Source organism: Anopheles nili, chromosome 2 (assembly GCF_943737925.1).
Source record: "Anopheles nili chromosome 2, idAnoNiliSN_F5_01, whole genome shotgun sequence".
NCBI classification, from domain to species: domain Eukaryota; kingdom Metazoa; phylum Arthropoda; class Insecta; order Diptera; family Culicidae; genus Anopheles; species Anopheles nili.
The window spans coordinates 49836325-49858335 of record NC_071291.1 but is presented as its reverse complement, the minus strand read 5'-3'; the positions used below and the strand labels follow the sequence as shown (position 1 = coordinate 49858335).

General features: G+C 32.8%; 2 protein-coding genes across 3 annotated transcripts; both read left to right on the top strand.

The window, feature by feature from the left end:
• The first annotated feature begins 2615 nt into the window (after positions 1-2615).
• LOC128731644 (prestin) lies at positions 2616-6492 on the top strand. Its single transcript, XM_053824775.1, has 6 exons — positions 2616-2650; positions 2830-2942; positions 4071-4417; positions 4489-4596; positions 4670-5073; positions 5143-6492. The coding sequence occupies exons 1-6, from the start codon at positions 2616-2618 to the stop codon at positions 6161-6163; spliced, it is 2028 nt and encodes a 675-aa protein (XP_053680750.1). The 3' UTR covers positions 6164-6492.
• A 3940-nt stretch (positions 6493-10432) lies between these two features.
• On the top strand, positions 10433-19561 carry LOC128731763 (exostosin-1). 2 transcript variants are annotated; one of them, XM_053824904.1, is made up of 11 exons: positions 10433-10682; positions 10731-11301; positions 16458-16610; positions 16743-16817; positions 16947-17073; positions 17694-17813; positions 18149-18403; positions 18488-18775; positions 18865-19109; positions 19256-19327; positions 19453-19561. In XM_053824904.1, exons 1-11 carry the CDS (start codon positions 10433-10435, stop codon positions 19559-19561), a joined length of 2265 nt encoding a protein of 754 aa, XP_053680879.1. The 2 variants fall into 2 exon arrangements, with proteins under 2 accessions (XP_053680879.1, XP_053680878.1); XM_053824903.1 differs by having other exon boundaries at positions 10433-11301.
• The last annotated feature ends 2450 nt before the right edge of the window (positions 19562-22011 follow it).

Genomic DNA, 22011 nt, shown 5'->3' with positions numbered 1-22011 from the left:
TAAGTGTTGTTTGTTTATTTCCTCGCAAGTCTTCATAAACTGTCATTTTTGTCACTGATGGTTGACAACTGCTTTAAATTGGTCGTTTACATTAACCTAGTATTTTTTATCTAAATACAAAGAGAGCTGATAAAGAATGCTTCCAGTTGATAACATCACTGAAAAAAAAAGTTTCCAATCCGTAACATGTAAGTTCATTACTCTATATCAAGTGCGTCGAACTCGTAGAGCAACAATCTGGCTTTCGGCTTTAACGATTGCTAAAAACAATATTTCGTTTTTTGAACATGCTTTTCGCTACTTCAAATATGGCCACAACATAAAATATAGCAGCTAGATATTTGTTTATTTCGATTTTTTATATATTTATTGTATACTAATATTACGTTGGTTCTCACTATATTAAGGTCAATAATAAATTGCATAAACATAATATAAAGAAAATGTATGAAAAACTTGAAAAACAACTTTCTCGTAAAAAGTATCGTTAGATATTATTATCTAGTTTACTTATAAAGCTTTCCAATTTTTAACGATCATTATCAAGGTTTTCATAATTATATTAACACTCTTTCAAAATGACATGCCAAGCTAAATTATTCGTTGAGCAAGCAAAAACGTATCGTAAGATGAACATTTGAATATGTTTTCAATTGCCATTTGTGTTTGAATAAAACTCCTTCTTCTTACTGTGCGCAAGTTTTTTATTAACCATCCAGATGCTATATTTATTTAGCTAATTGACGGTATCAAACCAATGCCATGGATTGGGAAATGCTATGAATGATTGATTTAAATTTGGCCTTCATTAGTTATTTATTGGTTGATGGATTGGTCGGATTCTACCCTTGATCATTTGTAATGATTTTGTAGTATTTGGCAATCTCCGGCTCGCTTTGTTTCTTTCTTTGTCTTTTTTCCATGAAAAGGTTTCTGGTCACTGTTCAATAACGAACAATTCTAACATAACAGCTTCCGGTAGTATTTCAACAGCTCAAAAAAACTTTTCGAATCAGTCAGTTATTTTAAATGTTTGATTTCATGAATTGAATTGATGTTGATTGTGAATTCGTGTTGTTATTTGATTTATTTTTTTATGAATCAATTAAACGTAATCGTTTCAGTTCTCTAATTAAATTAATCTTGTTACTTAATTTAAATAACTTGATATGTCATCGTTTTAATCGGAAATCAAAGAACACTTTGTTCAAATTCATGAGAATAATGAAATGATTATAACCATGGTAGCTTCAAAAGCTGCTCGATTCCGTACTAAATGAAGTCATCTCGTTAGTAAAAAGAACAACCAGATGGTTCCTATTACTTGAACAACGATGAAACCAAGGGTGAACTTTGCTGATTACTGCAACGTATGCTACAAAATGCATGCTACCTTGACATTGAATTTACTTAACGATATAACTGTATAAATTTATTTAATACTAGTCGCGTCAATTTGAAGGATATACGTGAGATACCTTGACGATCTGTTCCTAGTTATTTTTATGTTATTTGATTGCTATGAGCCACTCAGGACATTGACTTATCACTGATGCTTTCTGTTAACGGTGTTTTAAACCGAGGATTTATTAACATCTAAATTCTTCTATCAGTCATCCAGCAACCATTAGCACTTTCAAAATTCCCTTGCGTATTACTTCCTTTGAGCCTTGAAACGTATCAGTGTCTAATCAACGTCTGATATCAGGCAATGCAATTAGTTAACGAATTCTTCTCAACTGTATAAAACTGATGTGCGTAGCCTCTAATCATTTGACCAATCGTCTACATGTTAGGCCTGCTACCGGCTCATCAAAAAAATCCTTCTAACAGGGCTGTCAAACATTCAACTTAACTCGTCATATTGTTAGGAAAACACACAGCTCGTACGAAAATGTTTGCCATCTCTGGTTGAACGCGATCCGCTCTCAGTTGAAATCCGCTCTCTACACTATCTTGAAAAGCGTTATCTCATTCGTTGAGAAAGGCCAACTCTCTGGTTCCTACCCAGAGCCTTGAAACATGGCTGTACACAACACAAATGCATTAACTGCTCACAGAACGCTACGAACTACTATTTGTGCCAGAAGTAACTGATCGTCATCGGCGTCAGCGATTTACTAGATTATCGCTGCAATATCAACACTGCGCCTCGGATCTGAAGCTATTTATTAACTGTCATCTCTATAATTTCTCAAAGTAATGCTTAGTGCACCACTTCGTAGGGGATGACGAAAATTTCAGAAATCGGTGCAACATAGTTTACTGAAATGGATTAACTAAGCAGTGCAGTACGATTTGAGTGTTACTATCGATACCACTAATCTTGAAGACGCTTAATCTTAAAGACAACGAACATAGCTTACGTATTTCAATGCAATCATTATGCAAGTGTAAAAAAGTGAACCATTTTGATTGTTGATTTCTGCTGCCACGCGTGACGCCAGTGAAAAGAAAAGCGTTACCAAACGAGGTCGCTTCACCACTTGTGTATGCCGTGGATCGTTTGATTTGTGATTTTGTTGTCACGGTGCTTTAGAAAAAAACAAATCACTTTATCGGGATTTCATTGCCTACTGGGGGTTTTCAGTAGATCGTGATCACTTGGTAACAGTATGCTGAATCAGAAGTCACAGCTCGAAGATGGCAGGTTAGTATGAATAAGTCGTCTATACAATTGCAAACATTCTTCGCTCATTTGAAAGCAATCAGTAAGAAATTATAGTAGCCAAGCATCGGCAGATATGTCTTTCAGATGTTTTTTTTGCTTAATTTCTTTCTCATCATTTTCTTCCTGTCATCGAAATCGATTATCGCGATTTCGTAAAGATCATCCAAAGAGAAACCGCAATACAGTGAATTGTCATATCTCGTCACACGCTCATGTCTTCAACGTGAGGATTTTAATCAGCTTTCGCAATATGAGCGGCTGAAGCCGACCGGTAAGTGTGTTAAATGCTTTGTAGCTACCGTTTTCCTAGTGTGCGCTTAAAGATAAGTGAAACAACAAACAAAAATTATATTCAGATTGAATAAAACAAAGTATAATATTTAAAATGCTAGAAATAAAAATTGCATGCAAGTCTCATCGTCTCACCGATTCCGCGTATAGGTAAATCACGCATCTAAATACCACGTGTCGCATAATGATCTTTTCAGTTCTTGTCTTTGTTCCGATTAATATAATTTGATTTTAAACACGATTTTATTTGTGTACCCCGGGGTTTTGTTTGGATTACAGTCGCTGAACAGCCATTTCATCTCTTTCCTCAGGTTTATTTGTATGAAACATGACTTTTAATGAGAAATTGTAAATAATTGTTATTTTTTGTTTAATTTGTTGCAACATCTGAAGATAATAGAGTGCCGATTTCTACTTTCTCGCTCTCTCTCTCTCTCTCTCTCTCTCTCTCTCTCTCGCTTTTTACACGCGAATGTTAATATTCATTTAGTGGAACTATTATTTGTTGGTCATTGAAAAGAAAAATGATGAAATTTAGCTGGTTGGTAGGCGTATGGATGCAAGAAGTAATTATACACAAGATTACACAATAATATTTAATAATTGCTCCCTTCAGGCCGCAGCTACTATCAGTTTGATTTTAGCCTACATATTTTTTTACTATTATGTTACTATCCACTCCTTCCCTTCCACACACCTATTGTTTTATTTTGTGTCAAACTTTTTCCCATTCATTTATTTATGCTGTTTAATGATCATATGCTGATCATTAACATCATTAACAATCATTAACAATTATCTGTCCTCTTGGAAACGCTTTTGCGAAGAACGATGCAACCAGAACATTTGCTTATTCTTTCATTTGCATTTGGAGTGCTGTATCGGTTTAATGACACAATAATCTTCCCAAATATCTATAAAAAGTTCACTACTTGTAACTTTTAGCAACAAATACTATACTATAGTTTATAGTATAAGGATTTTTTCTTTCTTTACAGTGGCTTTCCTACATAGCTAACCATATGATGCTTTTATTCAAATTAATTTTATGATATTGCATATTTCTAACCCTATTGTTAATATTTGTAATTATTTTAATTTTCCATAGCCACAGAAGCAATAGTTGCATCGGTAAAAAACATCAGATGCGGTGAAGTAATCAAAAGATTTTTTCCAATATTGCAATGGCTTCCAAATTATTCGTTAAAAAATGATTTACTCAGCGATATGACTGCCGGCCTTACGGTGGCTGTTCTCCAAATACCTCAAGGAATGGCTTACGGCATCTTAGCAGGCGTTGCCGCCAACGTTGGGCTCTATATGGCATTCTTCCATTGTCTAGTGTATGCGATATTCGGTACATCTCGCCATATATCAATGGGAACATTTGCTGTGACTAGTTTAATGACAGCTAAAATCGTTGCAACGTATTCAACAGTAATTCCAACATTGGCGGTATGTATACTGACTAATAGAATGTAATCAAAAACTGTTATGTGTTACAATCATATTATATTTATTTTTAGTCAAATGGAACAAACGATGTTGTGCCAGTCATAAATCCTACAGAGATTCCAATATACACACCGATTCAAGTGGCCACTGCAGTTTCCTTTGTTGCAGGCGTATTGTATGTTAGTATCACATATTTTTTATGATTCTCATCATTCTCAACCATTGTTATCTTTGTCTCATTCTCTCATCTAGATTGTTATGAGTGCAGTTCGATTGGGAATGTTGTCGTCCTTGTTAAGTGAGCCACTAGTGAGTGGGTTCACCACAGCAGCAGCCGTTCATGTGATGGTTAGCCAGCTGAAGGACCTATTGGGTGTATCCATCCCACGCTACAAAGGAAATTTTAAAGTAATTTTATCCATACGGGACATTATCGATCAGACACCGAATTCCAACTTGACTGCCATCTACACTTCTCTAATTGTTATTCTTTTCATGATATTCATGAATGAGTATTTTAAACCATGGCTCTCTACCAAATGCCGTTTTCCGTTCCCAGCGGAGTTGATGGCAGTGGTTGGAGGTACAGTTGCCTCGTATTTCATTGGCTTAGGTCCAAAATTCAACATCAGTTTGGTGGGGTCCATTCCTACAGGGTAACGAACAATAACTAGCCCGTTAGAATGAGTACATTTTAACACTGGTTTTTTATTTACAATTCACAGCCTACCAGCACCACAATTCCCACCTATATCTCTCATAAAAGCCGTCGCCGTTGATAGCATCGCAGTAACTATTGTGGGATATTCCATCGTCATGTCGATGGGTATGATTTTTGCACAGAAGGATAATTATGAGGTGCGGCCTAATCAGGAACTAGTCGCACTAGGATTTACTAACGTAGTTGGATCCATATTTTCTTGCATTCCTACTGCTTGCTCGTTATCGCGATCATTGATCCAACACCAAACTGGAGGAAAAACGCAAATAGCTGCCGTATTTTCTTCCATGATCATTCTCGTTGTGTTACTATGGATAGGTCCCTACTTCGAAAGCTTACCTCGGTGCGTCCTAGCGGGCATCATCGTTGTCGCACTTAAGGGAATGCTGATACAAGTATACCATATCAAAAAGTTTCGACGCGAGGGCCACTTGGAACTTTTTGTATGGTGTGTTACGTTCCTTTCAGTTGTGATTATAGACATCGATATTGGTCTACTGATTGGCGTGGTAGTATCACTAATATCCCTATATATTAAGGGCTGGAAAACATACTATAGTTTACTCGGAACAGTTCCAGATACTGCTGTTTATGTGGACATTGGAAGTCACCAACGTGCAGAGGAAGTACCTCGCATTAAAATTTTCAAGTATACTGGTCCAATCAATTTCGCTAACAAAAGCTTCTTCAAGAAAGCCTTATATAAGGAAACAAGTATAACTCAGCGCTCAAATGAATTTACAGTTGCCTGTTATAACGGCGAAACTGCTGGACTGCAATCTACAAAAACTATTATAATTGACTTGAGCAGTGTTCCGCATATCGATACGGCCGCATGTAAAATGTTTACAGATGTAAAGAATAACTTAGGGAAAATTAGTGTTACACTTTTGTTGGCTTCTCCAGCCGACTGTGTGTATGATGCATTACTGCATGCAGAATCGATAGGAGAAGGAGGATTCCACATTTTTCCCACCGTACACGACGCAGTAATTTACGCTCAAGGAAACGAGTCAATTGTATAGCGCAAGTTAAGATAGCTGAAACTTAAAGCAACCAAATCGAAAGTGCCTTTCACAAACCATAAAATCAAGTGCTCGACAAATATGATGTAAAATTGTTAATTCTTGTGATTCGAAATTAAAACATAAAAAATAGCACATATACAAACCCGTAAGTTTTCAACTCTAAAATTCTTTTCATAGACTAGATCAAACTGATGATAACGGAAAATAAAATGTTAGGAATATTTTTAGACGATAGTAAGATGGTATGGCCCGTATGTTTGTACTTTATAACTGTTGGCGTATTGTTGGAACATCGCTTGTCCAATTCACGACGTATCAAGAGTCTCACAATGTTTGTAAGGTCATGGAGGGTACAATGACGATAAAGTATGACTTTATACTACACATTAATTATGCAGAAAGTTGTTGTTCGTCAGAGACATTAAACTAATAAATTCACGATAAGACAATAAAATAATAATTATAAATGTTATCGCCTATTATATTTCTTTTTCCATAATACTGCATTTATATTTTTGTACATTCAATTAACTATTTTTCATTCCTAATATTTTAGTGTGGGTTTACTTCTGCTGTAGTTATAATATGCTCATAATTCGTCAACGATAAATCACTGTATTCTCAATAAATGTTTAACTCTTACAAAATGAATTCCAGATGGTTGGAAACGTCTCTTAGAATATATTTTAATTCTGTAACCTTACAGATCACTTACAAGTGGAATTCATTAACCCTTTCACAGTGTTTCGGTTTTGAAAAAAGGGTCAACAAATTGTCACCCGGTTTTATTTGTTTTTTTTTTTTAAACGTGCACTAAAAAACGCACTTTAAACGTGCGTTCATAAAATAAAAATTGTTATTTTGCTTTTTTATATTTTATGCTAAAAATGATGATTGGCTCAGTGTTTCAGAAAAAAAAACTTAAAAATTACTTGGTTGTTTTCAACATCCATGAATTCTTTTTTTTTAATTATAACATAATTTAATTTTTGTCGTATTTTTTGCCAGGAGTGAAGAATTCTATTCATAGTGTCATAATAATATCTAGCTTCTTTGCGTAGCTTTTTACCGCACTTGTTTCTGCACAAACAACTAATTGATCTCTAAACATTCTTGTGTTGTTCTCTAATTTAAAATCTAGTTCTAGTTCATAAATTCTAGTTCATAAATACATAGTTCATAAATTCTAGTTCATAAATCATAGTTCATAAATTCTAGTTCATAAATACATAATTCATTCCTTCTAATTCTATAATTTCACATAATCGATGGCTGGTGGGTATTTCCTTCCATCAAAAAATAATAATAATTTAAAACATTATTACGACTTAACCAAAAAAGAAAAAATCCCATGGAAAATCAAATTCATGGAGAATCTATACATGCTCAGAAAAAGTGAAAAAATAACAGCGCTATCTCAGGTAAAACAGAGATGCACGATCAAAGTGCACGAGCATTGCACGGGCAAAACTGTGAAGGGGTCAATATGAATCATTCGTATTCCTATAATTCGTATAATAATAGTATCATCCCGTTAAAGCCGTTCAGAAAAATCGAGTATTCATTCAAGGGCATAGTAAGTCATCTTACACGTTGATTTGATTGATATTATTGTAATTATTTAATTGATGCTTTGTTGATTTTGTCGAAGACTGACTCTCCTCAAAAAATCCTTAGCAACTTACAATTTCGTCTTGCTGGAAAAAATTTTAAATTCGGGCAGCATTGGATGCCACACAGATCTTAAATTGATTGAATTAATATGTTTTTTTGACTATCGTAATTCACGTGTTACATTACCCAACTTTATATGAACAAGATGAATTTATATATTGACTGATAAAAAGTATTAGGAATTACATAAACAGATTTATAGAATTGACGAAAGCCGGATTCAAATTTTTTGACGTTTCTTTTGACGTTTGTAACGTCACCCGTATGCACTTTGCATTATTTGAGCTTGAATGTGTTTGTTTGCATGGGTAGGGATTGAATTGTATTGATAGGCACTGGAGTCTTCACGGATTTAAACATGTGAAAAGAATTGTTTAGTATTCCAAATAATTAATTGGCCTTTATTCAATGGTTTGATTACATACAGGCTATAGTTATTGTAAGTTTTTATCATTTGATAACTTTAAAAAACGGAAGAATGTCGGTCACAGTTCATTGAGTCAGAATCACGAATGGGGTGGCACAATCATTCCGAATAAAATCTACTTTGATGTTATCAAAGTATATATTAGTGTAAATGACTAATTGTAACAATGTGTACTACCAAAAATACTTGTAAATTAACTTCGATGGCTAAAGTGAAGAAAGTGTTCCATTACTGTTGCGCCTAATAACCTTATATTCAGAACATCGTTCCAGTTTTCTGATGTGTATTTTCAACGCAAAAAAGTGTGTTCTGAAATAATACATCGAAAATCCAAAATAATAGCGTTTATATAAATGTCCTGGTGCTGTATGTTTTCAACAATAGTGACTTGAAGATAACCGCCTTGATCGAGCCGTAAATAAATCTCGTAGAACGAATTCCGCGTAAATGTAAACAAAGTGATGCTTTTAAGGAGGAATCATCTAAGGCGTTTCGCAAGTCGCGCACGTTTGGCAATAGTAGGTGAGAAAATCAATACCCAAATCACCCGTAGTCAAGTAAAAAAAATCAAATTGAGGTAATCATTCTAACCTTCCCAATAGTACAATCTGTATATTGCTTAGTAGAAGGTGTAAAATATTTCATAACACATATTTTATACATGATAAATTAAATATATATATATATATATATATATATATATATATATATATATATATATATATATATATATATATATATATATATATATATAATTTACCACTTATAAAATATGTACTTAATTAGCCAGGAAATTTAAGATTTCATTATAATTTAAATATAACACGCATTATTTTGCTGCATACGGAATTCTAATGGAAAACAAATTATTGTTATTCATTTATGATACAATATTTCTGTAGAGATAGCAATTCAATTTAATAGGTTATAGCATTGTTACGAACCTACAAAAGTTTTTGTAACTTCTAATTCAGGAGGCACATATTGCTTCCATGGATTGCAATGTAATTAAATGTGTCATTTATGGTAAACACAATATATTTAGTAATAGCATTTCTTAGATTACCATTTATTTCAAAGTTAAAATTAAACTTATCTTTGTTTTTCTTATATAGATGTTATAAAATTCAGTTAAACATATTCTATATAAGTTTCGTATATGCTTCTTTACACAAAGCATTTTAAATAGTAATGACAGGCAAATCAACTGCAGTAGAAATAAAAATTGATATCAGGTAAATCAGTAAAAGTAAAGTAGAAGCAGATAGAGATTTATTAAACCCATATTTCAACTTCAAAAACATAAGCGTTGTTTGAGTTTTCTTGAAATATTTGGTTGGTTTATTATACGATTACCTTAAATAGAAGTTTACTTTGAATAATATTGTTTTATGCCTAATGTTGATTTTATTTATTAATACCATCCATGCCTTATCAAAAATTTTGTTTGAAAAAGAGAAAAAATGATGTAAATTTCTCCTTTGCTGTTCCAATGACTTGTTGGCAAAGATTCATATTTATTATGTTAAACAAAATCTCAAATTAGTGCGAAATGATTAATAATGCAACCTAGTCATTCTTGCGAAATATTTTAATGTTCAGGAAATTCTTATTTATTCTGTATGATGAACTATATCAAGGATAGTACTATTCTTGGAAAATAGATCGTTGTTATCATTTTTTAAACAAATATAGGTTTGAAAAATTCCTTAACATGGTCTATTTCAATAATGACTATCGTAATTTAAAGATCATTTTTTCATTTTCATGTTTTCGTTTGTTGCATTTGTGTTCTGTTTTAAGTATTGTGTTGGGATGTTGCAATATTTATTACATATGAAAATTTATTGCCATATTACTGTAGACATGTATATATACCGTTAGTAAATTACATTTTTATTTCTTTTTTACTTTAGGCTGTAGGAATATTCATCTTCTTTGGAGTATAAAGGCTTCACATTCTACCACCACAACTCTGAACGATCAAACACATGATCCCAAACGAAACCTACGAACAGGCACATATGTCTAACATGCATGATAGAATATTCGTTCACTGTTGTCGAAGTAGCGAGGACAACAATCGTTAGCCGCATTAAACATAAAATTTGATTTGGCCATTAACTGTTGACATCGAGCGTCTTCAGTGGCTGCCAATACTTAAAATGCAGGCAAAAAAACGCTACATCCTAGTGATTAGTTGTTGCGCCTTTTTGGCGTACGTATATCTGGGCGGCTATCGCCTGAAATGGTTACAAACTGTGTTTCGAATGACTGTACATAAATATCCCGATAATCTTCCATGCTATCAACAGCTACACTACCAATACACTGACAACATTGGTGTCACAGAACAAGCGTTCGAAAATCTAGATGATGATTTGTATGCAAGTCCCGTATTTGAATCACAGAATCGCGATACAGCTGCGCAATCGTCTTTCCATAGTGTTGGAAATCGTAGAGTAACCGGCGACAGAAGCGCTTCATTCAAGTCTTGCCGTATGGAAACATGCTTCGATTTCAGCAAATGTAGCGATAAAAACTTCTTCGTCTACGTCTATCCACCAGAGCCATTAAACTCACTTGGTGCTCCACCGCCAATTAGCCAGAACTATCAAAAAATAATATCAGCCATTCAAGAAAGCCGATACTACACTACTGATCCGACGCAAGCCTGTCTGTTTGTTCTCGGCATCGACACACTTGACAGAGACTCACTGAGCGAAGATTTCGTTCGCAATGTACCCTCTCGGTTACAGCGCCTACCACACTGGAACAATGGACGAAATCATATCATTTTTAATCTATACTCTGGAACATGGCCGGATTATAATGAGAATGGGCTTGGATTCGATCCTGGCCAAGCAATTTTAGCTAAGGCCAGCATGAGTGTTCAATTGCTTAGACCAGGATTTGATGTTAGTATTCCGCTGTTTCACAAGCAGTTTCCTCTGCGTGGCGGAAACAATGGCTATGTGGTTAGTAACAACTTTCCAACAAATAAGAAGTACCTGTTAGCCTTCAAAGGAAAAAGGTAAGTCAAAATACTGTGCAGGTTCATGGTTCGATAACTGTTGTAATTTGTGTTTGATAAATGTTGATCTTAGTAGTTTTATTTACGTTTGTTCACCTCAAAATGTTCATAACTAACATCTAACTCTTTTATCAAAATTGTGTGGTGATAAAACAATTGAAAATTTATTTATATGTGTTTTATTCGCTTGGTATACTTGTGTCAATTAACCAAGCTATTTGAAGAAAATATATGGGCTGTTGGAGAACCAGGTTCGCATACTAATTGCTGAAAGTAACTGAAAATTTTGGCATTGAGAGATTTAATGAGCACCTCTATAAATGTAAAGAATTACCATATACTGTCTTACCTTATATTGTTGATGAAATTAGCAAGGGATGCATAATTACCTTTTTCAGTTCCTATTCGTCATTCTTATGTTATTTAGGTTCGCTCTTTTACATCATTATTTCATTGAACCTCCTTATCATGGTATAAATCATCATTACATATATTTTGTGTATAAAATTATTCGAAACTAGCTGATAAACCCGATTTCATTTGGGTCGACGTAGTTTAAGAAATCATAAAGGAGCATTTTTACGTATGCTTGTTTAATTCAATTTTTGATGTGTATATTTTTTTTTTTCATTTAGTTGTATTCATTTTAAATACGTGATTTCTAGCTTCGTCTTTGAATATTTTCTATGTCATTTAATTCACCTTTCGCTGTTGCTCTTGACACATCTTGTCGAATTGGTTATACTTATATATATATAAATATACTGCACTCTTTTTTAAACAAATCTTACCTTTTAACCAATTTAGCTATCAAGGATAAAAAGTGCATCAAATCCTTTCTTCTCTTGTTGTTTCACAACTACCATTTCTCTTCATATTCTTTATTTCATATGATCACGCTGTTCTTACCAAAAATTTTCTACCTTATCTGTTGCATCTTTCACGTCATGAAATTAATAAAACCTATTTTGTATGCCGAGAGTTTTCCACTTTCTCTTTCGAAAATTATTTTTTATCCACTATCATTTTTCTTGGATCCGTCATATCAATTTATTTACATATCAATGAGGAAAAATAGCATGTTGTTCCATCCTGAGCATGTATGACTTTCAAAATCTTTCTACTTTTCTATCTCTTATTCCTATTTCGTCTCAATTTTCCATTTTCCTTTATATTTCATCTATATCGCTGTTCCCTTTCAAAACTCCATTCTGAGTTCGTAATCATTACGCTCTGAAATCCATATTTAAATGTATTACACCAACCACATTTCCAACGCAACTCAACACAATTAAAAATTGAATCTTACTGAATAATGGCATAGCATTATTAATATCTACACATGGAAAAAATATTTAAAACTTTTAAACTTTACCATGCATGGGAAGAGATGAGTTGCGCTTCTAAGCGTAGTTTAGTGTCTAAATAAATGGTAGAAGAGATAAAAGATGCAGGAAACTGAACTGTTTGTTGACGTCTTTGCATTTTTGTGAATTTTTTTTATTCTGGAAACGGAAATTCCTTTCCCGTCCATAATGTAAAAGTCACTCGTAAAAAAGAATAAACAAAAAACATTTGTATCGCTGAGCGATTTTTGAACATGTCAATAAATTAGGTTTACATCCCCCCATTTCCGCATTGGAGAATCTTATACTTTGCTACTTCTTGCATAGACTGTGTTACGGCGTACATGTAAAGTTGAAGTAAGATTAGACGATATTTGTTCGGCCATTTTTTTTTTCAATATTACAAATAGTTGCTGTATGCCCTCGCACAAATTTGTTTAAAACCGCACTTTTTTAAATGTTGCCTCATGTCATTTAAATCAGACATGATTGGTTTGCTTGACTATATTTTCCAATACTCTAATAGGAAAAGTTTGTATGGGAGCTTTTATTTTCAAAATTTTGTGTTAGAAGAATCATCCTCATCTAAATTCATCCGTACCGAGCTTTATTGCTATGACCGTATAATTTTTTTGGTGAAACAGACAGAAGGTTCTTTGGTCACCCCCATGTGTTTTGCACATGCTCACATGAATCTTTGCCACACTATGAATAATAAGAAGCATTTCTACCATGTTTCAATCGAACTGGTGGCCATATGTTTTTTTCAAAAATTTTTCGGTGTTTGATGAATGGGGAGTGACAACTATTTAGTCCTCGCTTGTAGAACTAAAATTTTGAAACTCATTGTGTTAGGTGATAAAATTGGAGTTGATTTCTACGACGTTTGTACTCCGAACAGAATATGTTATGACGAACAGATATACCAAACCGGGAAACTTATACTTTATCACATTACAATTCTACCACATTACATTCTTACAAAAAACTTATACGCAATATTTAGATAAACGAATATTATAGACTTTTCGACGTCTGGCTGCATGGAAGCCCTCCTTTATTGGACCGGTGTGGCCGAAATATTTGATTCTTTTGCTAAATATAAAAAGCATGTGTGTTAAATTTCGGCCAGATCTGTGTTTTATATTCTTAGGTGAATAGTACAGTTTTTTTATGGAGGGTTGTATGTGAGCTTCCCTTTCTTCCCCACCGGAGTAGTTGACGTTTCAGATTCTTTTAAAGAAACGAAAAAGATTCATACATCACAAATTTCAGTCTAATCGATGGTTCTTTGTACTTTTTAGTAATTATTAAAGGTTTGTTAGGCGCTCCCCACCCCCTCCTGCATGAGGGGTTGTATGGGAGCTCCCCTTTTTACCTCGCGGAGTGGATGAAGCTTTGAATACTTGGGCCAAATGTCAAAATGAACATGTTTGCCAAATATCAGAAAAACTGGACTTCATTTACAATTTTAAGCGATTATCTCTTGGGGGGGGGGGGTTGGGAGCCCCCCTTTGTTCTTCATTGAGAAGTCTGAAATTTCACCAGTATTAGTTTTAAGCAATGAAACATCTATGCACCAAATTTCAGCCAAATTGGGCGTCATCTATAATTTTAACCGGATAATATTCACTTTTTGGAGGGAGGGTTGTATGGGAGCCTCCCTGTGTTCTTCATTGAGGTGTCTGAAATTTCACCAGTATTAGTTTTGCATAATGAAACATCTATGCACCAAATTTCAGCCAAATCGGGCATCACTTATAATTTTAAGCGAATAATATTCACTTTTTGGAGGGGGGGTTGTATGGAAGCACCCCTTTGTTCTTCATTGAGGACGCTGAAATTTCGCCAGTATGTGTTAAAAGTAATGAAACATCTATGTACCAAATTTCAGCCAAATCGAGCGCCATCTATAATTTTAAGCAGATAATATTCACTTTTTGATGGGTCGGTTTGTATGAGAGCCCCCCTTTGTTCCCCATTGAGATAGCTCAAATTTTGCGAGTATTGATTTTTAGTAATGAAACGTTTATGCACCAGCTAAATTGGGCATCACTTATAATTTAAAGCGGATAATATTCACTTTTTGGAGGGGGGGTTGTATGGAAGCCCCCCTTTGTTGTTCAATGAGGAGGTTGAAATTTCACCAGTATTAGTTTTAAGTAATGAAACATCTATGCACCAAATTTCAACCAAACCGGGCATCATTTGTATTTTTAAATGAATAGTCGCGAATTGGGGTTGTATGGGAGCCCCCCTTTTGGGGGGCTCCAAAAAAATAAAAAAATCAAATGCCCAAATCCGAGACCATCATACATCTATATACCAAGTTTGGTGCAAATCGGTGGAAACCCCATTGAAGCGCGCGCATAGGCATATATATATATATATATATATATATATATATATATATATATATATATATATATATATATATATATATATATATATATATATATATATATATATATATATACAAACATTCATTTTTATTTATAACATTACATGCCAACTATCATTTGTTGTCTAATTGATTATGACTAATTCATAATTACTTTTGGACTGATATCAAGGATTCGTAGTCAGTGGTTATGAATTAATGCTAGGAGAATATTGAACCTATTCTCCAATCTAAATCTTAATCCTAATCTAAATCATTTTTTTACAAATATTTTGTTGATATTAGTATACTTCAGTACACTGCTTATTTTATAGGAGCATCCATTTTTTTGTTCCAAGAAGAAATTCCCATTATCCTTAAGCGTTTTGCAATGAACTTTGGATCTATTTTTAAAAAAATAAATGAAAACAAGTACACTAGATAACTCTACTATGAATGTGAAGACAAAAAGTAATTTCTAAACACGATGAAAATAGCATGCCGCTTTTAAAAACGTGCATAATCTATGATTATAAAGTACAATACACACACTAATGTTTAAATTTTCTATATTCATTTTGTTAAATATGTCCTACTAATGCCAGTTAATCCTAAGTTTTGGGATAGATAGATAGATACTCGAGCCTCTATGCTGTCGAAATGTTACCCATCTAATCGTACTTTGTACAAACCAAAAGCAATTTCGACTTATATTGAAGCACTAAGTTGATTTCATTAGGCAACCAAAATCCATTTCTGTGGTTTTATATTGATTCAAGATAGGCTTCTTTATTAAATGAAATAGAATGGTATAGAAAATTTGGGATAGAACTCCTAACAAAAGTATCAATGTGTAGTATCAAAAGTATGAAATTGTAAACGCGTAGGTTCTCCATGAACACGCAAAGTTACTAAAAACACAACTTTAAATGTTTGAGTAAACTAGTAACCAATTGGACGCCCCGTTCTAATAAAGACTATCACCCTTAAGAAAAAGTCTGCTCATGACGATAAATAGTAAAACGTCAATAGCTTCGCTGCCATATCGTTCAAAACATTCGTGAATATGTCAAAAAGTATAATAAACATGTTTGTATTGTGCCAGTTGTCGGTATCTACTACAAATGTGCGTCAATTTCTTTATTAAATTCCAAAAGATTTTTTACATATCTCTTTTGGTTTTCAGAGCTAGAGGTACTAAAAGTTATTATATTTTGACTATGATGTTTGATAGTCATGACCCCTTTGCGAGATAATGTCACTGATTAAATGTGGTTGCCGCGTTTGTCAACGTGCAAATATAGTAAAATATTTTGATTTTTATTAATAATACTAGTTAAATTCCTAAATGCAGTGCAAATTATTAATGGAAAATAATATTTTTTGTAGTAATATATTCGTGTATCTTTATTATATTGAAATGGCTACAGATATGTTCATGGAATTGGTTCAGAGACGCGGAATTCATTATTCCATTTACACAACGCTCGAGATTTTGTACTGGTTACAACATGTAAGCACGGGAAAAGTTGGCGTGATTTACAAGATGCTCGATGTGACGAGGATAATCGAGAATATGATAGGTTAGTATATTGTAGAATAATCACATTGTTCAATATTCTTGTTTCGTTTGAAAGGGTACTGTCGTATTCTTTTATGATTTTCGCATACGCTTCGTTGCTCCTATAATTTCTGTTGATTTCCTTCAATTTCAGATATGATTACGAAACTCTGTTGCAAAACTCAACATTTTGTCTTGTACCGAGAGGGCGCCGATTAGGATCATTCAGGTAATTAGCTTTAAACGAATTTTAATCAAAATTCACTGCAAATGTGCGTGTTTCTAATATTTTTGAAAATCTACTTCAAATGTGAATGTGTGTCGGGTATTTGGCTCAATTTATTTTTGTTCGTTCAAGGTTTCTCGAGGTGTTACAAGCGGGTTGTATTCCAGTACTGTTATCAAATTCATGGGTTTTACCATTTCAATCAAAAATTGACTGGAAACAAGCTGCTATTTGGGCAGATGAAAGACTGTTATTGCAGGTAAGCATTCGCTATTCTAAAAATCTGTAAAAAATAAGGATTGTGCAAAATATTGCTTATGTTACTTCGTATTATGTTAATTCGTCTTCAATTATTGCGTCATTTTATTGTATAACTAGAAAATACAAGGAGTTTTTATAGTTACATTTCGCCCAAAATAAATCATGATAATCAAGCGCTGTATAGTTATAATTAAAGTAATTTTTCAACGAGTGAAACATTATACTTTTAATAAATTTTTATTTTGATTTTATACGTTATATACGTAACATATTTTCAAACTTATATCTAATTTAAAAACCTAATGATTACGTATATTTGTTTCTAGCTGTTGTATAGTTTAACAAAAAGTAGTATTGTTCAGTTCGTGCTCACATATAAACATCATGAATACATATAAAACACATATAAAACATCATGAATTTTCAGTTTTGTAATTTGAAACATTATTTTTTTTTGCCTAGAAAATATTTTACGTTTGATCAAAGATAGCAAGTAAATATTATTTTATTCTTTATACAAAGTTAAAACTTCCTAAATTTATCTTAATCTAAATATCTAAATATCTTTTAATATCTAAAGTATGGTTTTGTTAATTTCATCAATTTTTCTCATTTTAGGTTCCGGACATCGTAAGATCAGTTTCCACTAGCCGGATTTTAGCTCTACGCCAACAAACTCAAGTGCTATGGGAACGTTACTTTAGTTCTATCGAAAAGATTATCTTTACTACGTTTGAGGTGGGTAAATTAAATATAAGAATAATAATATAAAAATTGTGATAAAATCTATATTTTTCCAAAATGCACATAAAACACAAATAATAATATAGATTACAATATCAACAATAGAAAACTGAAAACACAATTATGAAAAAAATAATCATAAAGATAGCAATTACGAGAACTCGAACAAGTTTACTCACACTTCTATTGGCATCATGGATTCATATAAGAAGCAATAATAATGTTTAAATATAATAATATATAAAATAAAACGATCAAATTACAAATCATCAAAAAAGAAGAATAAGGAAAAATTTTAAAAGTGATTTTATCTTATTGATTGTTTTTAGATTATCCGTGAGAGACTCCCAGATTATCCACGTCGGAATGGTTTGACATGGAATACGTCCCCAGGAGCCCTGTTAACAATTCCTACATTTTCTGATACACATCAACGATTCCCATTTTTGTTGGATCAACTTGGCTACTTGCCCGGACTGAATTATACCGCCGTTATATTTGTACAGATCGGTACACAGCTTACACCAAATACAGCTTTATACAAGCTAGTCAAAAGTATTACCAAAAGCCAATTCGTAGATAAGGTATACAAACAGTGTCGATGCGATATGCTTAAAATCAAATCGAAAGTCAATTATAACTGGACTATTACGCATTTTTGTTCATAGATTTTAATTCTGTGGGCAAATGACCGATCTGTACCCCCAAGGAAACGTTGGCCTACGACCGGGCACATTCCACTTCACATCATATCGGGTAGCACCAGCGAAGACCGACCAAGCATATCTCAAAGATTTTTTCCCCACGAGCATATCGAGACTGATGCCGTTCTGTCATTAGACGAGGATGCAATACTAAATACAGACGAGTTAGACTTTGCCTACCAGGTATGGCGAGACTTTCCTGATCGTATTGTAGGTTACCCTGCCCGAGCACATTTTTGGGATGACTCCAAGGTAAAGTTGGTAATCAAATTTGACATTCAACGTGAACATTTTTTAAATGATTGTAAGTTTTATTCTGTGATTATCGATCAAATTGTCAGCACGCGTGGGGCTATACATCAAAGTGGACAAATTATTATTCGATCGTTTTGACTGGAGCGGCATTCTATCATCGTTACTATAACTATCTATACACAAATTGGCTATCATATTTGCTGTTAAAAACAGTTCAGCAATCGTCCAACTGCGAAGATATTCTTATGAATCTTCTTGTGTCGCATGTTACGCGCAAACCTCCGATTAAAGTAACGCAACGCAAGGGTTATAAAGATCGAGAAAGCGGAAGGTAGGTTATAAAATTTTCAAATTCAATTATTTATGCAAATTTTCAATACTAGAAACCAATTTTGTATCGTCTACGAACCACATAAGCATTATTTCAAATCAGAATAAAATTAATGAGCAAATATTTTCAATTATCTCTGATACTAGATCACCCTGGAATGATCCTGATCATTTTATACAACGACAAAGTTGCCTCAATACTTTCGCCGCGGTTTTTGGGTAAGTAATATCTTCTTCGTATAGTAATATTATAATATATACTATTGCAAACTAACGACATTCTTTTTCTTGTTTTTTTTGTTTGTTTAATCGTATTTTATATCTTTTATTTTATTTTTATTTAGTTATATGCCATTACTTAGGTCCAATTTGCGATTAGATCCAGTACTGTATCGAGATTCAGTATCCAACTTGCGAAAAAAATATCGGCAAATTGAGTTAGTGGGTAGCTAGCGGTTTTTGTATGGCTATTGAAACAAATTATATTCAGTTTAGTGATTATTTCATATATAATTGTATTTTGGTATCATTAACAGTACAGATTTGTCTCGACAATACACGTGCATTAATTTATATTTCATTTTCAAAGATGTAAAAACTATTGAAAGTCAATAATGGTAACTTGTATTTTACTAGTATAAGCAACAAACGTGATTCAAACTCATCAATCAAAACTTGTTTTAACAAAAAATTGGTTTGTTATACCCGAACATTGAAAGCTACCCAATGAATAATTAATAACAGCAGATAAGTAGATCAGCAGAAGCGTTTGATAAAAGTTTTTGTAACAAGTCAGAAGCTATGTAAAAGCTATTAAGCACAAGATATTCACAAACGTGTTGTACATACTAGTAACACTAAGACAAACGGAAAGCGTTTCGAGCTGACATGATTGCAATTTTGATTGTAAAAATTAATACAAAAACAATTGAATTGTAAGAAAATTGTAAGTTTAGCTCGATACATAAATAGCCCGCGATTTAGCATTATAGTCTTTAAGTAGGAAAATGTATAGCAATTTGTTGAATGTGTTGTGCGAATCAGAACACATAAGAAAAACATTAGAAAATTGAGCTTTAGGAAGGTTTGTATGAGGTGCTGCAAATATGCGAAACAATTTTGAATATACAGCAATTAGTCTAGCATTAGTAATTTAAATATTGTTAAAAGTGTAGAATATTTTGCAAATGCACCTATAATTTTAATATGTTATTCATTGCGAACAACACTTAAATACTGTGGAAAATGCTTAATGTACAGTAGTTAGAAATAATTTTTTTTAAAAGTCTAATTTCGTAAAACAATTCTAGAAATATGTGTTAATAAAATATTTTGCACATGAACAGTTCACTAAAATTATAAATGCAGTTTTCTTTGTAAAATTTTTGGCGGAAATCAATAGGCAAATTAAATCTAGCACCCACAAATAGCTTGCTTGCAATGATCATGTTTATCAACCTAATTTTTCCTCATCTGTAATGCTTGAATTTTTCATGATGTGTATTTCTATTATCAGTTTTATTTTTTGTTTTCAACAGCAATATTTTCTTCGTTTATAATAGATAGTACGAAAGAAAATTAATGTTAAATAAAAAGGAAAAAGGAAAGGAGAAGAGTTATAAGTAAAAAAGGAAATCTCAAAAACTGCTGTGTTGGTTCTTGAAGACTTTAAGACAATGAAGCAAGCTTCTTGTTTTTAGAAAAGAAATTTTGAATAAATGAAACGTAAGAGTAAGACTCATATTTAGCGCACTCAAATTGGTTTTCCTGAAAAATGAACGAAATATCATAAAATTACATTGTAGTACCGCAACAAATATTTGGTTTTACTCAAATGGTAAAAACTAATAATTGCTGCGGTGCTATATTCAGTCGCCCGTTATATTTAGTCGGAGAACAGGCCAAAAATTATTGAACGAGAATAAAAAAATGAACGTTATACGGTCGTTTACACAATAAATCAATATAAACCGGTTCCAACATTTTTTAAAAATTTCAACAAATTCTACAAAAAAAAACGAGATTAAGTTTGGTCTATAATTAGAAAAAAATCGATTGCAATAAGAATGGATCACTAGAGGAATTAATTGGGTACCATAAATTTTCATTTCCATAAATATTAACACCACATTTGAAAACAAAAAACTGTAAAAATGTTGTGAATTAGTCGTTAAATCTACAACGTATGAAAATTAAACTTTATGAATTCTTCTATCATAATATAAATCACAACGTGAAACAAATTGAATCGTTGAGCCAACCAGCACTTATATTTTGTATGAAAATAATACGTTAGTAATACGAAAGGTGAGTAATAAATTTTCATCTATGCGTTAAATTTCTTTAACGATTCAGTTCATTAAAGAAAAACGATGAAAAAAACATGTGTTTCGAAAAAGTCGCTGATAAATATTCGTTCCACGATACCAAGAATAGTTGATGAGTAACCTTCTCTATTTCCGAAATGAGTGAACAACAGGAAAGAAAATGTTTTTTTCGAGTCAAAATTTTTAAACAAAATAATTTTTAATCCACGATTTTTGTCACAAAAGATCAATTTATTTCTAATTTTTTTTTTTTAATCATGGGCTATACCGTCATCGTTTCTTTGATTTCGAATGTAGACTACCTTCTGCAATATGTTTTTTTCTTAATTTAAGTTGACCTAAAAATGTCTCATTTTTTGTTCTTTTTCATAAAACAATACGATTTTACTAATGATAACTAATGATAGTCATATAGTCACATATCAACCTGATTTACTTTCTAGTAACCATTCTTGGTCTCCGGTAACTTCATGGCTTTGATTTCTTCCTCAAATTATTGGAACACATGTTAAAATGAAGTTTGTTGATGTGACTGAAATTGATATTATGCTGAATAAACAGCAGAGAAAACTATCT